At 42.8% G+C, this 21,816-nt stretch overlaps 2 protein-coding genes across 3 annotated transcripts in view; one reads left to right on the plus strand and one right to left on the minus strand.

Annotated features, from left to right (window-relative positions):
• Positions 1-12,297, plus strand: part of LOC139275194 (acyl-protein thioesterase 1-like) — a 248,433-nt gene extending 236,136 nt beyond the window's left edge. The window contains exons 15-17 of the mRNA XM_070892333.1: positions 8,530-8,676; positions 10,497-10,568; positions 12,015-12,297. Coding sequence (XP_070748434.1) covers positions 8,530-8,676; positions 10,497-10,568; positions 12,015-12,023 — 228 coding nt within the window. The 3' untranslated portion in view covers positions 12,024-12,297. The remainder of the gene's footprint in view (positions 1-8,529; positions 8,677-10,496; positions 10,569-12,014) is intronic.
• Positions 12,298-19,141: 6,844 nt separating this feature from the next.
• Positions 19,142-21,816, minus strand: part of rgs20 (regulator of G protein signaling 20) — a 483,710-nt gene continuing 481,035 nt past the window's right edge. For both annotated transcript variants that reach the window (XM_070892300.1, XM_070892309.1), the window contains one exon: positions 19,142-19,487. In XM_070892300.1, the coding sequence (XP_070748401.1) occupies positions 19,299-19,487 (189 nt within the window). In that variant the 3' untranslated portion in view covers positions 19,142-19,298. The remainder of the gene's footprint in view (positions 19,488-21,816) is intronic.

The following is a 21,816-nucleotide window of genomic DNA, read 5'->3' on the forward strand; positions in this document are numbered from 1 at the left end:
AACTGGGGGAAGGAAGGACAGAGAAACACAAACTGGGGAGAGAGAAAGAGATAAACACAAGCTGGAGGAGGTAAGGACAGAGAAACACAAACTGGGGGAGGAAGGAAGAGAGAAACACAAACTGGGGGAAGCAGGGAGAGAGAAACACAAACTGTAGGGAGGGAGAGTTCATGTCAGCCTGTGATGTGCAATGTTGCATAATGTATTTTAAGAACATAAAAACATAAGAAATAGAAGCAGGAATAGTCCATACGGCCCCTCGAGCATGCTCCGCCATTCAATAAGATCATGGCTGATCATCAACCTCAACTCCACTTTCCCACCCAATCCCTTGATTCTCCCAAGACTCCAAAATTCTATCTATCTCAGCCTTGAATATATTCAGAGACTCGGCATCCACAGCCCTCTGAGTGTTCCAAAGATTCACAACCTTCTGAGTGAAGAAATTCCTCCTCATCCCTGTCTTAAATGGCTTACCCATTATCCTGAAACTGTGCTCCCTAGTTCTAAACACTCCAGCCAGTGGAGGCAACCTCAGCATCTACCCTGTCATTCCCCTTTCAGAATCTTGTATTTTTCAATGAGATCACCTCTCATTCTTCTAAACTCCAGAGAGTATAGGCCCATTCTACACAATCTCTCATCCCAGGAATCAATCTAGTGAACCTCTGTTGTACCACCTCCAAGGTAAGTATATTCTTCCTTCGATAAGAAGACCAAAACTGTATACAGTACTCTAGGTGTGGTCTCACCAAAGCCCTGTACAATTGTAGCAAAACTTCCTTACTCTTGTACTCCAACCCCCTTGCAATAAATGGCAACATGCCATTTGCCTTCCTTATTGCTTGCTGTACCTGCATGCTAGCTTTCTGTGTTTCTTGCAAAGGACGCCCAAATCTCCCTGAACACCAACATTCAAAAGTTTCTCACCATTTAAAAAATTCTGTTTCTATTCTTCCTACCAAAGTGAAGAACCTCACATTTCCCTACATTATACGCCATCTTCCACCTTACTGCCCACTCACTTAGTCTATCTTTATCCCTTTGCAGACCCTTTGTGTTCTCCTCACAGCTTACTATCCCACCTAGCTTTGTATTGTCAGCAAACTTGGATACTTTACACTCGGTCCCATCATCTAGGTCAGGGAGTCAGGCTGTTCTCGGAGTCAGGCAGCTTTGGTTCTTCTCTCTGAGGACTGAGCCTCACCTCCTTGGAACTCAACTTCAGCAGTGGGGTGTTGGAGTCGGTGAACTGAATATGGTTTGGTTTTGATTTTATTATTTTTTATAACTTGCTGTGCATTGTAAAAGTCATAAAATTGCACAAAAACCTTTTGTGTTCTTTGATTTATAAATTGTGGTATTCATCTCACTATAAAACTAAATTTTATTCGTGCTTGATGATACTGAGTCACTCAATCAAGATAAATGCAATAACATTTGCAAACAGTGATCAGATGTCGTCATTAATGATCACTTGAGTGGCAACATGTCATTAAATGCCACATGATCAAATGTCAAATGATCAAATCTCCAGAAATATGGCAAACCAGAGTTGGCAACCCTATACAAGAGTTGGTTAACAAAAATAAATCCAGCAACCGTACTGACTGAGAATTCGTGCCTTGAATCTCAGAACTCAGTCCCATAGAATGATGTTGCTCTAATCTTCATACAGTCTACAGAACACCAATTATCTGGAGAACCACCCAGCCTACCACCAGGGGTAGAACAGAGGTGTTTGCTTGGTGAGAGAGAATGAAAGGTCACCATTATCTTTCATTTTCCCTAGCCTCTGCTACAAGGAAGTTATTCACAGATTCATTGCCCTGTTCAAAAATCTGCAGCCTTTCAAATTTTTTAAGATTACTAAAAAGATTAGCATTACTGAAAGTTAGTAAGTCATCTGGTCCAGATGGAATGCATCCTGGGTTGCTGTAAGAAACAAAGGTAGAAATAGCATTGGTCACAATTGTTCAGTCTTCATTGGATACAGGAGTAGTGCTGGAAGGTTGCTAATATATCACTATTCAAGAAAAGGGAGAGGAATAAACCAGGACACTACAGGCCAGACAGCCTAATGTTAGTGCTGGGGAAGTTATTGGAAACTATTATCAGTGAGAAAATAAACTTTTATTTGGAAAAGCATGGGTAATCGAGGAGCAATGCCATGGATGTGTTAAAGGTCCACGTTATCGAGGGCCCGCTGTGGATCCTGATGACTTGGGGGGGACAGTACTGTGCGGCGAGGACAGGCTGGTGGACGACCTTTGTCTTACAGATGTTTAGTGTAAGGCCTATGGTTTCATATACCTCAGTAAATACATCGACTATATCCTGGAGTTCAGCCTCAGAATGTACGCTGAGGCTGAACTCCAGCCTCCGCGTACTGTAGCTCAACGACAGAGGTTGGGGTGATCTTGGACCTGGCCTGGAGGCGGCGTAGGTTAAACAGCTTCTCACTGGTTCTGTAGTTTAGTTCCACTCCAACGGGGAGCTTGTTGACTGCAAGGTGGAGCATGGCAGCGAGGAAGATTGAGAAGAGGGTTGGAGCGATGACGCGGTCCTGTTTAACCTCGGTCCGGACGTGGATTAGGTCTGTAATGAATCTGTTGGTAATGTGGACCATTTCCCATACCTCGGGAGCCTCTTATCAACAAAAGCAGACATTGATTCAACACTGCCTCCAGTGCGTCAGTGCAGCCTTCGGCCGCCTGAGGAAAAGACTTCAAGACCAGGCCCTCAAATCTACCACCAAGCTCATGGTCTACAGGGCTGTAGTAATACCCGCCCTCCTGTATGGCTCAGAGGCATGGACGATGTACCGAAGACATCTCCAAGTCACTGGAGATATATTACCAACGATGTCTCTGCAAGATCCTGTAAATCCTCTGGGAGGACAGGCGCACCAACATCAGTGTCCTCGTCCAGGCTAACATCCCCAGCATTGAAGCACTGGCCACTCGATCAGCTTCGCTGGGCAGGCCACATAGTTCGCATGCCAGTCACGAGACTCCCAAAGCAAGTGCTCTATGCGGAGCTCCTTCATGGCAAACGAGCGAAAGGTGGGCAGTGGAAGCATTACAAAGACACCCTCAAAGCCTCCCTGGTAAAGTGCGACATCACCACTGACACCTGGGAATCGCTGGCCAAAGACCGCCCTAAGTGGAGAAAGTGCATCCGGGAGGGTGCTGAGCACTTCGAGTCTCAACGCCGAGAGCGTGAAGAGGTCAAGCGGAAGGAGCGTGCAACAAACCATCCCACCCACCCCTCCCCTCGGCGACTGTCTGCACCACCTGTGACAGAGTCTGTGGCTCTCGTATTGGACTGTTCAGCCACCAAAGAACTCAAGTCAGGAGTGGAAGCAAGTCTTCCTCGATTCCGAGGGACTGCCTGTGATGATGATGGTGGTGTTAAAGGCAAATCATGTCTGACTAACTAGATTGAATTATTTGATGAAGTAATAGAAAGCTGATCAAGGTAATGCAGTAGATGTATATATGGATTTTCGGAAGGCATTCGACAAAGTGGCGGTATGGGTACAAAATTGGTTCGATGGCAGGAAGCAAAGGGCGATGATGGATGGATATTTTTCAGACTGGTGTTCCCCAAGGGTCAGTTTTAGGTTCATTACTCTTTTAAACCTTTACTCTGGTTTAGGGAGCAGCATTATAAAGTTTGCAGATGATACAAAACTTAGCAAAGTAGTTGATAGTGATAAGGATAGTTAAAGACAGGATGGTGAAATGGGCAAAAGCATGGCAGATGGAATTCATTGCGGAGAAGTGTGAAGTGATGCACTTTGGGAGGACTAATATGGAAAGACAGTACTCTATAAATGGCACTATTTTGAAAAGTGTAGATGAGCAGGGAGACCTTGGTGTCCGTGTACACACATCCTTAAAGGTGGCAAAGCAAGTTAATAAAGGGGTTTAAAAAAAAAAGTATATGGGTTACTTGGTGGCTTATAAATAGAGAAATAGAATATAAAAGCAAAGAGATTATGCTGGAACTTTATAAATTATTTGTTCGGCCTCAGCTGGAGTATTGTGGACAATTCTGGGCACCACACTAAAGGAAAGATGTAAAGGCCTTAGAAAGGGTACAGAGGAGATTTACCAGGATGTTACCATGGCTGAGTGACTTCAGTTATGAAGAGAGGTTGGAAAGGTTAGGACTGTTCTCCTTGGAACAGAGAAGCTACAAGATCAAAGTGCCTGGTATTAGTTGAATATATTGAGCTGGATTGAGAACTGGCTGGCAGAATGTAGGCAAAAAATAGTTATAGATGCATTTGGATCTGCTTGTAGTGGTGCCCTGAAGGGATCGATGTTGGAACTGTTGCACTTTACTATTTTTATTAATGATCTGGATGTAGGTGTTGGGCATGATCTGCAAATTTGCAGATGATACCAAGATTGGTGCAAGTTTTAGGACAGTAGATGATGCTCGTCTGCTTCAGGCGGATCTTAATGTGCTGGTTGGTTGGGCTCGTGACTGGAAAATTATGTATAACTTAGATAAGTGCAGTGTTATGCATGTGGGCAGGGAAAATGCTATACATACATACACCCTTCAGGGAAAAGCATTAAAGAAGGTGGAGATAGAAAGAGATTTGGGCACTCCAGTAAACACATCTTTAAAGGTATATGAGCAATGGCATGAAGCGATAGCTAGAGCCAATAGTGGGTTGGGGTGTATCCATAGGACAATTGAATATAAGACGAGATATACTATTTTGTCCTTGTACAAAACCTTAGTCAGCTCGCACTTGGAATACTGTGTCCAGTTTTGGTCTCCTCACATGGCAGGTGATATTGAGCCTTTGCAAAGGGCACAGAGGAGGGCCACTAGACAATTCCCAGCTTAAAGCATCTTCGTTATCAAGATAGGCTAAAAGAGTTGAGACCCTACACTTTAGAGAAGCATAGACTAAGAGGTGATCTGATTGAGGTTTATAAGAAAATGAAGCGAATAGTATTATGATGTTCAAGTTGACAGTTTGCTTAATGAAATAGATTAGCGAGGACCAGGGGTCACAAATTTAAGTTGTACAGGTTGAACTTCTCTCATTCGGGACTCGCTTATCCGGCACCATTCCCGGGTGGCGCGTGCGCAGAACGCGACTGTCAAAATCCTACTCACCAATATAATCTTTCTCCTCAATCGGCTGCCTCCTCCTCGTTGCCCAGCTGAAACTCCTGCAGCCACAGTCCTCGGACCAGCCGCTCCTCTCCACATGTTCCCTCCGGGGGGGTCGGGCTTATTCTTCTTCGGGGCCCGCCGACTCTTCTGGTCCTGCTGGGGCCCGGGAACTCTTCAGGGCCCGCCGACTCTTCAAGGCCTGACGGGGTCCGCTGACTCGACGGGGCCCGCCGACGCTCCTGTGCCCACCAGCTCTTCTGTGCCCGCCGGTTCTTTGAGGCCCCCTGCACACTGATTGGCTGGCTGACTGACTGACAGTCGGTCCAGTCAATCAGAGCGCACACACACTTACCCCAGCAACAGCACATAAAGGCGCAGTCCACCCAAACACGGCAAAATCCCTCGTTCAGGACAGACCAGGTCCCGAGGGTGCCGGATAAGGGAGGTTCAACCTGTATAAGGCTAGATCTAGTTTAGGTGTTAGGAGGTGGTTCTTTTCCCATAGAATAGTGGACCTACGGCCAAAGGGATCAAGGGGTATAGAGGGAAAGGGGTACTGAGGTTGAATGATCAGCCATGATCTTATTGAATGGCGGTGCATGCTCGAAGGGCCGAATGGCCTGCTCCTGCACCTAATTTCTATGTTTCTACCTCTGGAACAGGCTTCCCTCTCGTGCGATGGATGCTGATTCACTGAATTCCTTAAGCAAGAGTTAGACCTGTTTCTTGCTGGGGTGGAGATTACCTCTTACAGAAGGTAGGCACTGCAGGGAATTCAGGGCTAGAGTGGTGATCTGGACTAGTTTTGATCACGTAGATGGGTCAGAGTTGATTTTCCCATTTTTTGTCGCCCTCCCCCCAAATTGGTCTGGGTTTTTAATTTTTTTGACTCTCCCAGGAGATCACATGGTTTGGAGTGGGTTGGCGAGTATGTATTGTGATACACAAGGTATCTCAATTGTATGGGGCAGGCTCAATGAACCTGTCTTTCATTATTTGTAGGTGACTTAATAGAGATTTTCAAGATGATGAAAGGTTTTAATAGAGTAGATAGAGAAAAATTATTCCCTCTGGTGAGTGGGTCAATAACTAGAGGTCATAGATTCAAAATTATTGGCAATAGATCTAGAGGGGAGAGGAAATCAATTTTTCACTGAATGTTGTCAGGACCTGGAATGCGCTACTTGAAAAGGTGATGGAAGCTGATTTCCATAAATAATTTTAAAAAGGAGTTGGACAGATACTTGAGGATGAGGAACTTGAAGGGATATGGACAAAAAACAGGAATGTGGGACTAAGCACGACCACTCTTTCAAAGAGCCAGCACAGGCATGGCGGGGCGAATGGCTTCCTTCTGTGCTGTAAGTTTCTAACTTCTTCTTTCGTATGGTAGTAGCAAAGCAAATCAAACATCAATGTCCAAGTTGGATATCACGGCCAAAGCTTCCGGTGTAACAGTGTGGATATCTTGAAGGCTGCCTGCAAATTTACTCTGAGGGCAGTGCCCAATGATGTGCTCCAGGGTCTAATTGGGAGCTCCACAATCACTTGATGGGGATGCTTTAATCTTCCACCTATGATTGGCTGTAATTCAGATAAACAGGTTTCTGTGATTGGCTGTAATTCAGATAAACGAGTTTCTGTGATTGGCTGTAATTCAGATAAACAAGTTGCTTAAATGAATTAATCGCCACACATCTGCTAACCATTCAGAAAATGTGCTGAAACAGGAGTAATTATATCGTATTGACTGACAGTCTTCAAAATGATCCCCAGTGTGTCTACTGCTGAAAGTAAATCACATTTCTACATTGGCTTTTGCCGGTGGGCCATGGAGTGAGATGTTTTATCACATTTCATATTAGAGCCTTCACCACTGTCTCTATGATTGATGATGCATGCATCTTTGATGGACTGGGGGGCGGTGGGGGGAAGCTGGGGCATATAAGTATATGTGAGTTAAGGTCACTGCACTGAAGTGATATCTAAATAATGCATGGACAATTTTAAATTATGACAAATACACTCAATGGTCTTTCAGACTCTGGTCTGGAGCTGATTGTTGCATTACTAGACAAAAAGAAATTAATTGCATTTACATCGCACTTTATCATGTTCAGAAATGTCCCAAAACACTTTTTACATACATTGAATTGCTTTGAAGTGCAGTTACAGTTGCGAGTGACTGTGGCGCCATTCTCCAGAAAATAATATCCCACAAACAGCAATGATGTAAATGCCCAACTCTGCTTATATTGATGGGTTTGGTTGAGGAAAGAATGTTGGTCAGGATACTAGAATGGTACCATGGCAGGGCCTTGCTTTAATATTTCAACTGAAGGACAGCATCTCTGACAGTGAAATATTGCAAGTGTCAGCCTAGATTACCTGATCATGCCCCTGGATGCGGCTGAACCCACAACCTTCTGATTCAGAGGCAAGTTTTCTACCACCTAAGCCAAGCTGACATTTAGGGGCCAAAATTGCCCTGTGGCCCGTACCGGGGCAGTAACCTCCCGGGCCCGGGTCAGTTAGCGCCCGGGGCAGATGTTCCATCAGTGGTAAATTGCCCTTTGCGTCCCTCAAACGAGTAGGAGCACTGTCTCGGGCACCCCACCTCGGAGGGAGGCTCCCGAGGCTTCAGCGCCGCACTGATCAGATCAGCACTACAGGGCTGCTCCGCATAGCCTTGACTCACCACAATGGCCCTCCCCTTCATTTAAAGGGGAGAGCCGCTGCGGACTCTGCATGGCCCTTTGGTGGCCACCACTGGGCCACCAGGGACAATCTCCACCGGGCCAGGGCCCAACACGCAAAGCGGAGTGCCAGGTTGCATGATGAGGGCCGCAATTGTCGGGCCGATGGAAAAGTTGGCCAAAAAAAAATGGCGGCCTGGGGAGCACACGGCCTCCCCTTTAAGGTGCATCCCGGGCGGATGTCAATGCCCCGCGCCAGACTCGTGTCCCGCAGGGCAATTTCCCTCGTGAGGCATTAAAGGGTTGATGAGGGGCCGGCAAATCGCAGGGCGCAGCGCAAATTCCAAATCAGCCACAAAATCTCTGGGGCAATTTTCCCCAGGCGTTACCGTCGTCCGCCCCCGGGCAAAAAGGCAATTGCGCCCCGTTGGCGCCTACTGGCAGTGCTAAAGGAATGCAGAAAAGTAGCAATTTTGGCTCGAGTCCCTTATCAATAAATAAGCAAGAACTTACTTTTAATGCCCTTATCAGAACAAACTTCTAAGTACTTTGTTCAGTTTGATTCATATTGAATTTACAACTTCTTTGTCCAACACTGTAGCTTAACATTTTAAGTAATTCACCAGCTAACTTGACATATCTCATGCAAATCTTGGTCTAACTGAGTATTTTGTTGTAAACTATCTAGGAAATGGCCAGTGATGAGCTTAAAGAAATGCGAAAAGCCTTGACCAAAGAAGCCATCCGAGAACATCAAATGGCTAAGACTAGTGGTACTGAGACTGACCTGTTCAAGTGTGGCAAATGTAAGATGAGGAATTGTACCTATACACAGGTAAGAGTTTTAGATAAGCATTGCAAGGTGGTGAAGTGTTTAATGGAGATGGGGTGGGGTGGGGAAGAGAAGTATATTCACTTATTCATGATCCATTATCCATAATGGGTAACCTATAGGTAAGAAACATTTGTTTTCTTCCAGTTAAACACATTTCTCACAACTTTGCAGACATGCAATATGAACATACGGTTAATTGACTTCCTTGAAAGTTGTCCTGCAGAGTTATAATCTATAACTTTAGTAAAAGTTGCCTGATGAGATACTCATCAATTGCACAATATATAATCTGAGTCCTACAAGCAGTTGTTCTATTGTCCTGAAAACCCACCTATCACTGTAGGTTCAGTGCAGTGTAAAATCTATTCTATAATAAGACAGGGCATCATGTGTGGATTACGAACATTGTACGTTCACCTCCTGGATCTGGGATTGAATTCCGCCTAGATTGCTGGGTTGAAAGTATTTTCTCCTGGTTATGAATTCTGGGTGAATGTTTGAGCTTAGTTGAGAAATCATTGAATGAGAGAAAACCATTGTTCCTTCAAGCTTGTTTTTTTTGCATAGATCATAACATTTTTCCTGATACCCAATGGAAATGTCCACAATATTTATATATACTTGCGTATTTTTATTCAAGCCTGGCCGCAATTGCCACGTAATGGTTTCTATGCTGGTGGACCCATTGGGCTCCATGATCATTTCTGTTTGCATTTACTCCATAACTTCCAATCTCATTCCTAATCAGTTAATTATCCTGTTGTCTTTGTAATTTGCTGTTGTTTTAATTGCCAACAAAACTCTAGTTGCTTTTTCTGGGCGCCGGTTTCAAATATCCACTACTCTGGGAGTGAGGGCAGCGAGATTTCTTCTAATCTCTTGTCTTGCTTGAGTCTTATTGATTCTGTACGTTGTCCTTTAGTTTTGCACTGAGCCCAAGTTAATCTGTTTAAATGTACATTGGCGGATTTTTTGGAAATTCTAGCCCATCGCCAGATTGCTGCCCAACATGCCCGTAAGATTCTCAAGTTATCGCCGGCGAAAAATTCAATTTTTAAGAAAAAAGAAAAAAATCCGCTCACCAAAAAAAAAATGGACCCTGCACCCCAATTCTCAGCGGAAAATGGATCTTGGACCGATTGAGCGGTTCTTTAAAAAAAAAAATGGGCTATGATTACTAAAATTTACACCAAGGGCCGAGGAGGAGAAAAACACAAAAAAAATATTTTTTCAAATAACGTAAAATAAAAAAATCAGAAAAACATTCTCAGGACCCTTTTACCCTTTTCACTTAAATTACTGCAAAAGAATTTTAAAATAATTAGTAAAAGCCCATTTAGTTACCAATTTTTTGCAGGGCTACTTACCCACCACCCAGCTCCGCTGCTTCTCGTGGGCGGTATTTTTCAACTTGCCTATGGGTCATCGCTGAGCCAAAAATAGGGTGATGGCGGTTTATGAACGGTACACGCCGGCGGTCCGCTCTCCAGCGGTACTTTGAAACCAACGGGAGAACTCAGCTGTGGAAATTTTCACCGACCTGATTCTTGCCCAAAACGACCAATACCACCGGGAAACCGGGCGGCGAAGCAATGAAAATTCTAGCCCATTATTCTTGTCTCATAATCTTAAAAGGCTGGATCATCGCTCGTCAACAAAACCAAATTCAGTTCTATAAACTCTCCATCAATTAAAACCCAAGTGCAGGAATTGCCCTTGGTGTTTGTCACTTGGCAATCTCCATTGTATCAATTTAAAACGTCACAATATTTCAAAGAGGAAAGGCTAAAAGTATTCTTTCTTTTCCTGAACACTCTCAGGTTCAGACTCGCAGTGCTGATGAACCGATGACCACATTTGTTGTATGCAATAACTGCGGAAATAGATGGAAGGTGAGAATTTTTTTCTGCGTAGGTTTGAAAGAGATAGCTTAGAGAAATAGCACCATACTTGTAATCTTCTATAGGCCAGTAGCTGTATCTTAAATGAGGAAGTATTGTATAGTTTGAAAAAAGTACAGCTACAGTAAGTTTTTGAGTGCCGAGGAAACGTTGGCGGGAACTTTAACCCCCCAACCCAAAACCAATGGGTTTGTGTCGGGTGGGATGTTAAAATGTTAACTTCCAGTTTTAACAAAGGCTGGACGGGTCGGTGGGGTGAGGGGCGGCAATCAACCAATCTCCACACTAGCATTTCCGATCTGCCCCCAGTCCTTCCCGATCTCCCAGCGCCCCCCCCCTCCCCCCTGGCCTTCCCAATCTCGTCTTTCCCCACCCTCCCGATCTCCCCCCTAGCCTTCCCGATCTCTTGTCTTCCCCTGTCCTTTCCAATCTCTTGTCATCGTCGTCGCCGCACCCCCCCCCCACCACCACCAGACAAACAACTCCGATCCAACCTGCCCACTTCTTCTTTTAACAGAGGTGGGACGGTTCGGGGGTGGGGGTGTGGGGGGGAAACCAACCGATCTCCACACCGGCCTTCCCAATCTCTCGCCCCACCCACTGGCTTTCCCGTCTCTTGTTTTCCCACCCACCTCCTACCAATCCCCTCAGCCTTCCCGATCTCCCCCCTGACCTTCCTAATCTCTCCTTCTCTCCTTCCTCCCCCCTCCACCCGCCTGGGCTTCCCGATCTCTTGTCTTCCCCCGTCCTTTCCAATTCCTCATTGCCGTCGTTGTTTATTCACCCCCCGCCACACCCCCACAGGCAAATAACTCAAACCCGCCCACTTCCAGTTTTAACAGAGGCGGGACGGGTGGGCGGGGGGAGCAACCAATCGAGATCTCTTCCCCCAGCCCCCTCAGCCTTTCCGATCTCTCGTCTTCCCACCCACTCGGCCTTTCCGATCTCTTGTACCCCACCAGGCCTTCCCGATCTCTTCCCTTCCCCCCCCCCCCCCCCCGCCCCCCATTCTTCCAGGTTTCCTAAACAGAAATCGGCCACCTTGCTCCTTACCCGCCTCCCCTGGCCTTTCCAATCTCTCCCGCCCGTGGACATATCAGGGCCATTGTTTTCTATAAGTTGCTATGCACAACTTCATTGTTAATGTAAAGTTTCTACCTAGGGAGCATTTTGATGGGTTAAGAATTCATGTACATAATACATGATTTTAATCTAAAGCAGACTTCAGATTGTATTTATTCATATTGGATTTGGGAATGCTGGTTTTGGCAGGTATAGAATGTTTCAATATAAATTTTAGAAAATGGTTGTAGTTTGTTTTATATGAAGGTGGTGCCATTTTTGGCTCGTAGCTTCATGTCGCTGAAATCATGATTTAATGTCAAAATGGCTAATTTGACTTGTATTTTTGTAACGCTATATTCTTGCTTTTCACAGTTCTGTTGAAATCCTGGAGAAAGGATTGGACCAGAGGTTGATAAACTCCAATTTCTACTTAGTTGTGTAAATTAGAATTTAAAACTTCAACACGGATATTTGGAGAGCAATACATCCCTGTGACAGATTTTTTTTGTATAAATCTAGTTTCCTTAATACTCTACTGTGTTTTCCTTGCAGAATAGTTCATGGAAACAAAAAACTTTCGCTTGTACAACCAGGCATCTAAATGTATGAAACATTTCTTTTTATATGTAGTTTGACATTAAAGTTTTAAAACTCCCTTGATGCTTTCTCTGTTTCTTCATTTGATTTGAAAGCTGAAACATTTACTCTTTTTGGGGACTGCACAAAGTTAGCACCTTGATTTTTTAGATTTCTGCTAAATGTGTCTGAACAATAATATAAACTTATTCACAAGTACAGACCCCAATATGCTAAGCTCTTCAACCTATTGTTTTCTTTGATGTCACCACTCAGTTTTGAATTGGATCTATTTTATCCTCATGCTTGTCAATGAATGTTGTTTTAGGTGCCTTCCCTCATGACACTGTTTCAATTTTTGATTGCTTATCCTCATTTTATAATGCTTTTTTAAAATCGGGCAGGAAAGAACTACATGCAAATAGGGAGAGATTTATTTTACATTTTGTTTTGTAAAATTAATAGAAGATGAGGAAGTGGTTGTTATTGCTTAGAACCTTGTGTTATGGAGAGAAAACAATTTAAGCATGCTGCTGAAGCACCCAACAGACAAAAAACACTAATACAAAAGCAAAATACTGACGATCCTTCGTCAGAACTGGTGAGTGTTCAAAAAGAGCATATTCTTGAGAAGCACTGACAGGGGGAGGGGAAGAAAGAGCAAAAGGGAAAGTCTGTGATAGGGTGGAAGGCAGGAGAGATTAGAGAGACAAAAGAGATGATGAGCTGACTTGAAATGGTAATGCCAGGAGTTAGAAAAAGATTAGTCAAGATAGGGTGTGAATGGTGAAATAATGACCAGCTGCCATTGGAGACGAGGAGAAAAAAAAAATAGGCTCGTGGGAGAGGGGGGCGGGGGGGGAAAGGGAGCCAAAGATGAGCAGCAGTTATGCTCTGAAATTGTTGAACTCGATGTTGAGTCCCGAAGACTGTAAAGTGCGTGCCTAAACAAAAGATGAGGTGCTGTTCCTCGAGCTTCATTGGAACAGTGACAAAAAACACCATCTTTTATACAGACCAAAACTGTACCATCTTTCTGTAACATATTGAAACATTCCATAATCTGCCCCCATTCCAATCTACCTTGATGGTATCCGAGACACAATCAGACATGATTGGCCAAAGCAAAGCCCATTGCACACAGTTGTGTCAGAGCACAGTTCTTCCCTGCTGATGTATCATTACATGATTAATGAGCTGCGGCACTAGCCATGGAACTGTACACATTGTCTCAAGTCTGTGAATGACATTTACTTCGATTGCATATTAGGAATGTCAGTCCAGAAAGCAGAAGTGCTTTCCCGAATGGAGAATCATAACTTAAGATCATTCCCAACGTGATGCCGAATATACCTGACTGAATTGATTTCTGTCACCTATTTTTGGAATAGCACTGTTGAGATAAATCTGAATCAGCATAATTTCAGTTTGTGATGAACTCCTCACCAAGAAACATTGAGAACCTGACCTACTATTTCATCACCATTCTGAATAGTGTTGCACTATTATTGACTAAGGTCCTCTGATAAAGTTAGAAAACTTTCCACTGTTGCATTAGTTTGTGGGCTCCTGATTTCTAAGCTGGAATGAGGCAGTTATGGAATTGTCTTTTTTTAAAGTAATGGGATCAATTAAAAATGAATATTGATGTTTTAATCTCTTCTTTTTCTCTCTCCCGCACCCACCTCCACCCCCCCCCCTCCCCTTATGGTGAGTGAAACCAATAGTTAATGAAAGGAAGAAAAATAAAGATTTGCATTTATATAGTGCCTTTCACAATCTTAGGACGTCTCAAAGTGCTTTACAGCCAATTAAGTACTTTTGAAGTGTTGTCACTAGGAAATATTAATGGAAAGATTTTCCACAGCAGTCAGGAGTAATATTACAAACAGTTGGCCCATGTTTAATGTGTCCTAATCATTGCTGTTCAATAATCATTAAATTAGTGCTTATAAACATCAGTTCTGTATTTTGTGACTTCTATTAGTATTCAGGGATCACTCCATAAATGCATTATAGTTACAAGGCAGGAATAACATTTTAGGTTGCAAGGGACATTGATTGATTAAGTGAGTGGGCAAAACTGGCAGAGGAAGTTGAACATGGGGGAAATGTAAGGTCGTCCACTTTGGGCCTTTTCTAAATGTTGAGCAACTAGGAACCGCGGAGCGGAGAGATTTAGAGGTCTATTTACAGAAATCGCCAAAAACTAGTGCACAGGCACAAAACGTAATTTTAAAAGGTTAATGGAATGTTAGCCATCATCTCAAAGGGGCTGGAATACAAAGGGGTGGAAATTATGTTACAGTTTTATAAAACTGGCTAGACCCTATCTGGAGTACTGTGTCCAGTCCTGGACAGTGCACCTCAGGAAGGAGATATTGGCCTTGAAGGGGGTGCATTGCAGATTCACCAGAATATTACTGGGGCTAAAAGAGTTAAGTTATGAGGACAGGTTGCATAGGGTAGCCTGTAATCCCCAGAATGTAGAGGATTAAGACATGATATAATTGAGGTGTTTAAGATGTTTAAAGGATTTAATAGGGTAGATAGAGGAACTATTTCTTCTGGTGGGGGAGTCCAGAACAAGGATGCATAACCTTCTGAATAGTTTTGTGTTTTTGAGACCATGTCCCCTGGGGGATAGCCCAAACTAATTTACTTAAAACACTGTCAACCAGCGAAGGGGAAAGTTCATTGCTACAATCTAGGTTGGATTTAAACTTTGCCCCCAGGGATACATATGAATAATGACAGACAAGTAAAGACCCTCTCGTCCATTAACCCTGTCCCACACAATTGCGATATCTTGTGTATCGCAATATATACACTCCACCCCTCCCGAAACCATCTGAGAGAGGCAAAAAAATGTTTAAAACCCATGCCAATTTGGGGGAACAAAATCTGGGAAATTCCTCTCTGGCCCGTCAAGGCGATCGAAACTAGTCCAGGAGATCACTCTGGCCCTGAATTCCCTGCAATACCTACCTTCTGTAAGAAGTGATCTCCGCCCCAGCCAGAAACAGGTCCAACTCTTGCTTGAAAGAATTCAGCAAAGCAGCATCCACCGCCGAAGACAGCAGTTTGTTCCAGAGGTCCACTATTCTCTGGGAAACAAACCTAGATCGAGCCTTATACAACTTAAATTTGTGACCCCTGAACGTATTATTTAATTGAAACAAACTGTCAACTGAACACAATCAATTCCCTTCATTATCTTATAAACCTTAATCAGATCACCTCTTAAGTCTACGCTTCTTTAATGTGTAAAGTCCCAACTCTTTTAGCCTACCTTGATAATTGAAATGTTTTACACTGGGAATTAGTCTAGAGGCCCTCCTCTCCACCCTCAAGCCTCATATCACCAAGTGAAGAGACCAAAACTGGACACCATATTCCAAGTGCAGCCTGAATAAGGTATTGTACAAGGACAAAATAGTATGCTTCATCTTGCGCTCAATTGTCCTATGGATACACGCCAACACCCTATTTGCTCTAGCTATCTCTTCACTGCATTGCTCATGTACCTTTAAAGATGTATGTGCTAGAATGCCCAAATCTCTCTTTGTCTTCACCTTATTTAATGTTTTTCCCTGAAAGGTGTATAAATGTTGAGCATTTGCCCTGCCTATACGCATAACACTGCACTTATCTAAGTTATTATATCATTTTCCAGTCTTGAGCCCAGTCTTCCAACACATTAAGATCTGTCTGACACAGACAAGCATCATCTAAAGTTCTAACACTCGCACAGATCTTAATATCATTTGCAAATTTACAGATTGTGCCCCCAACACCTACATCCAGATCATTAATAAAAATAGGACAAAGCAACGGTCCCAACACCAATCTCTGTGGGACACTACTGGTGACCGGTCCCCAAACAGATCCAAATCCATCCATAACTACTTTTTGCCTGCATCCTGCTAGCTAGTTTTCAATCCAACTCAATATATTACCACTAATACCAGAGGCTTCCATCTTGTATGGAGGCCACTTGTGCAGTACCTTATCAAAAGCTTTTTGGAAGTCTAAGTAGGCAATTTCTACTAGACTTCCCTCATCCACCAACTTTATAACTTATTCAAAAAAATGCAATCTGATTTGTAAGACATGACGGGGCCGAAATTCAGTAGTGCAAGAAAGTGGCACACCTATGATTTTTTGATGTTCTGAATCCAGGGATCCATGATGCGGCCGGATGATCGATTTTTGACACTTTGAAATTTTTTCAAAGTCCCAAAGGAAATTAGTCACAGTGGGGGTGGGAGATAGACAGGAAGGCAGCCTGAGGGGCTGAATTTGGGTCAGGACCGGGGCTCTGTCGCTGTCAATCAGCGGTGGAGTAGCGGTGACATCGCAGCGCGTGTGCATCACCACGCTCTCTCCCATCCGTTGAAGGCCACTGGGACACCAGGGAGGGTTTCGGCCAGGCTGCCTGTTGGTGGCCTGGCCGAACCCTTGGGCACTATCTTGCCAGCCGATCGGGAAGTCGGCCGGCAAAAGTAAATAAATTGCGGCTGCAGCAGTGGGTCCTCCCCGTGAAGGGCCGCCGCACTGCCGGGTCGCACACAGTCAGCAGAAGGTGCACTGACAGAGAAAGCTGTCGGGGGCACCGCGCGGCGGGGCTACGATTTTACGACCTGAATTTCGGTCGTTGCATTTTTAAGGTGAGGCTTGCGCCGGTCATCAGTATCGGGTGGTATCAGGTCCAGGCCGAAAAATGTCCTTGATATCCCCCATTGGGTAACCGGAATTATTCATTGGTGTGTGAAGGATAAGCATTTGAAGAAGAAAAAAAATGGAGGTAATCTAATTTCTCAACTATTGTTGCTCAATTTGTTATGCATTGAAATAAGATGCTAAAACAGAAGTGGTTTTGATCAACAAACAGCAAGTGTATTTTTGGCCTTGTATCACATCATTGATGTAACAAACTCCCTTAAACATGCAGGACATCTAGTTCATTACTTTTGTTTTGTAATGCATTTTGTTCTATGGCTGTGGTTTATGACTGCAAATACCAATCCAAATGAATGTACTGTAGTGTGGTGGCATGTCCAGATCCTGCTCTGTTAGCCAAAGCACTGAAAAAATGCAATGAAAATCAAAATGTATCTTTATCCAAGAGGTAAGATGATCACATATTAAGTTAATCCTCTGACCACTCCAGCAGCACTCAAAAATATAACCAGATGGCACTCCAAAATATTTTATTCAGAGAATATTGTGAACTAATAAATGTTGTGAATCAAATTGTTTCCTTTTACCTAGTCAGCATTATAAGTTTACAGACAATCATTTTATCAGATGTTCGTGAAAACACATGCTTATTGTGTAAGAGGCAAAAAAACATTTAACATAAAAACTGTTTCAATAGTGTGAAATTTGTGTTTAGGTTTTTTCTATGTTTATCTATAAGCGTTGCAATGCGTTAACAAGGACATAAAGTGAAAAAAGTATACTTTTGCCAGGTTACTGCTACAAAAAACCTCATGGATGGATGTATGGAAATCAGGTGTTTTTTTTAGAACTGAAGCACATTAATTAGGCAGCAATTTTAACAAGTTACAGCAAATGGCAGCTAAATATTAACCGTATCTCATATTGCATCGCATGTTTCTGCTGAACAACTTATTCCATGCCTTGTATAGAATATACTTTAACCTTGTAACTTCTTTAGTGGAGGTTCTGTTCACTAGATATTACTTAATGTCACTTGTTGTCACTCATTTAGTTGTGAATTTATCTTTTTTTATTGGGTTTCTCCCTATTGTCAATATACAAAACTGCCATGTGCATGTACACCTTATTATCTTTTAGTAGAATGAAACTGTTGTCAATTATTTTACCTGTAAGAGTAATACATTTTATTTTGGCATTTATTTTGTCAGTGTGACTTATATGCTAAATGCATTTTCAGATGCTTTAAAGAAACTATTCAAACCTGAAATTCAGAAGTCATTGTTCAAAGGATAAAAGCAATTGATTTAAAATGCAAAGAGCATACTTCAAAAGCATTATATACACTTCCCCCATTACGTCCTCACGAGGCCATTTGGCTCCTGAAATAGCTTACTGAAACTGGGAAGGAAAGGTGATCCATGTTAAGCATCTCTCCAAGACGTTTGTCAATACCATTTTGAGATCAGACAAATGGAGGTGTACTTCTAGCAGAACAAGGACAGCAATACCAATTTTTCTCCCAAATGGAAGGTGGGTTAAGGTGTAGAATATCTGTACCATGCACAATACATTTCCAGTATATTTCTTTTGAAAGGATGTTAATCACGCTGTGTACATTAATTTTGTTTAGACAGATCATTAACAACCGTCAATTAAAATGATTGTGCTTTATTTTTTTTAAAGAATTGAAATGCCCACACTTTGTCCGTTTTCCATTTGCAAAATAAAACCGGTGATAAATTCTTTAAAATGAAGTTTTATAAACATTCACAAATTGTAACTAAAAAAAAAATGCATTTTAAGCAAAACTCTGATATTAAAATAATAGAAGTCTTACAACAGAACATATTTTATAGGCAGTATTTTTCCAAACCATTGGCTTAGATACTTGAAGTTGATCCATTTTGTTTCCATCAGCACTGTTTACATATATCAAGTATATATACTCCAAGACAAGTGGAAGTACCGCCCGAAACAATGCTGATTTTGGCTGTGGCATCATTGTCATAGTATGGAATGGTAGGAGATTTTTAAACTGTATCATAGCATATGTAGCTCAGGTGAGGATGTCATTAGAGGAACATCAAGGCACTTCCGCTATCAAACTCTTGTCTTTGAGTACATCGTATTACTATTTTATGTAAAAAATACAACTACAAGCTTTTAAAACGACTAACATTTCATCAGTCATCCTTTGGAGAATCTGGCTGTGTTGATCTGAAGCTGCGTCTTGGCCTGTGTTCAGAGCCCTCTGCAGGTAGACATTAAAATCCTTAGTAAAATATGCCTGAGTATTACTTTCTGATGAAGATCATATAGCTCCACTGTCCCTGTGAGTAGTAATAGCCCACAGACATTTCCAATTTTTATTTTCAGAAACATAGCCGAGAAGTCTTAAGATAATGACACTGTATCAGTTAAGGATTGAAGCAGGGTTTTGTAGACTGCAGAGTTCATGAATCTTGGGTAAGAGTCTCTGTGCATTAATGTGTAAATCTGAAGCTGTGCATCATCAAATGTGTGAGGGGTAGGTTCAAGCATGCTTCTGTTGATGACCTCGCGCACTCTGGAGTCAAGGCTGACCTATATTTAGAATAATGCAAAATAAGGATCAGCTATTTCAGAGTACAATGTGCTATTCATGTTAATTGGTGAAATATTAGTTTTCAGAATATACTTCTATTACATATTTGCAAAAGCATTTTACTGAATATGTTAAACATATAGCATAATAGAAAATGTTTAACTCTGCATTTGTTTTGATCTGTATAGCAAGAATTAACTAACTAGTAGAAATAATAGGGATGCCTGTTTCAAAGTATGTTTGGGGGCCAATGTACCTGATCAGTCCCCATTTTATTAGGTTTTAAATTCAGTATAGATAACATAAGAAATAGGAGCAGGAATAGGCCATTCAATAAGATCATGGCTGATCTGATCTTGGTCCCAACTCCACTTTCCTGCCTGTTTCCCATAACCCTTGACAACCCTATTGTTGAAGAATCTGTCTATCTCAGCCTTGAATATATTCAATGACTCAGCCTCCACAGCTCTCTGCGGTAGAGAATTCCACAGGTTAACAACTCTGAGTAAAGAAGTTTCTCCTCATCTCAGTCCTAAATGGCTTACCCCTTATCCTTAGACGGTGTCCCCTGGTTCTGGACTTCCCCAACATCGGGAACATTCTTCCTGCATCTAACCTGTCCAGTCCCATTAGAATTTTATCTGTTTCTATGAGATCTGCTCTCATCCTTCAAAACTCCAGTGAATACAGTCCCAGTCGATCCAGTCTCTCCTCATAGGTCAGTCCTGCCATCCTGTGAATCAGTCTGGTGAATCTTCGCTGCACTTCCTCAATAGCAAGAATGTCCTTCCTCAGGTTAGGAGAACAAAACTGAACATAATATTCCAGATGAGGCCTCTCCAAGGCCCTGTACAACTGCAGTAAGACCTCCCAGCTCCTATACTCAAATCCCCTAGCTATGAAGGCCAACATACCATTTCCCTTCTTCATTGCCTGCTGTACCTGCATGCCAACTTTCAATAACTGATGTACCATGACATCCAGGTCTCGTTGCACCTCCCCTTTTCCTAATCTGCCGCCATTCAGATAATATTCTGCCTTCGTGTTTTTGCCCCCAAAGTGGATAACCTCACATTTATCCACATTATACTGCATCTGCCATGCATTTGTCCACTCACCTAACCAGTCCAAGTCACCCTGCAGCCTCTTAGCGTCCTCCTCACCATTCACACCGCCACCCAGCTTAGTGTCATCTGCAAACTTGGAGATATTACACTCAATTCCTTCATCTAAATCATTAATGTATATTGTAAATAGCTGGGGTCCCAGCACTGAGCCCTGCGGCACCCCACTAGTCACTGCCTGCCATTCTGAAAAGGACCCGTTTATCCCGACTCTCTGCTTCCTGTTTGCCAACCAGTTCTCTATCCACGTCAGTACATTACTACCAATACCACGTGCTTTAATTTTGCACACCAATCTCTTGTGTGGGACCTTGTCAAAAGCCTTTTGAAAGTCCAAATACACCACATCCACTGTTTCTCCCTTGTCCACTCCATTAGTTGTATCCTCAAAAAAATTCATGAAGATTTGTCAAGCATTATTTCCCTTTCATAAATCCATGCTGACTTGGACCAATCCTGTCACTGGTTTCCAAATGTGCTGCTATTTCATCTTTAATAATTGATTCGAACATTTTCCCCACTACTGATGTCAGGCTAACCATTCTATAATTACCTGTTTTCTCTCTCCCTCCTTTTTTAAAAAGTGGCGTTACATTAGCTACCCTCCAGTCCATAGGAACTAATCCAGAATCGATAGACTGTTGGAAAATGATCACCAATGCATCCACTATTTCTAGGGCCACTTCCTTAAGTACTCTGGGATGCTGACTATCAGGCCCCGGGGATTTATCGTCCTTCAATCCCATCAATTTCCCGAACACAATTTCCTGCCTAATAAGGATTTCCTTCCGTTCCTCCTTCTCACTAGACCCTCGGTCCCCTATTATTTCCGGAAGGTTATTTGTGCCTTCCTTTGTGAAGACAGAACCAAAGTATTTGTTCAACTGGACTGCCATTTCTTTGTTCGCCATTATAAATTCACCTGAATCTTACTACAAGGGACCTACGTTTGTCTTCACTAATCTTTTTCTCTTCACATATCTATAGAAGCTTTTGCAGTCAGTTTTTATGTTCCCAGCAAGCTTCCTCTCATACTCTATTTTCCCCCTCCTAATTAAACCCTTTGTCCTCCTCTGCTGAATTCTAAAATTCTCCCAGTCCTCACGTTGGCTGCTTTTTCTGGCCAATTTATATGCCTCTTCCTTGGATTTAACACTATCCTTAATTTCCCTTGTTAGCCACGGTTGAGCCACCTTCCCCGTTT

The sequence above is a fragment of the Pristiophorus japonicus genome, chromosome 1, assembly GCF_044704955.1.
Source record: "Pristiophorus japonicus isolate sPriJap1 chromosome 1, sPriJap1.hap1, whole genome shotgun sequence".
Taxonomy (NCBI): domain Eukaryota; kingdom Metazoa; phylum Chordata; class Chondrichthyes; family Pristiophoridae; genus Pristiophorus; species Pristiophorus japonicus.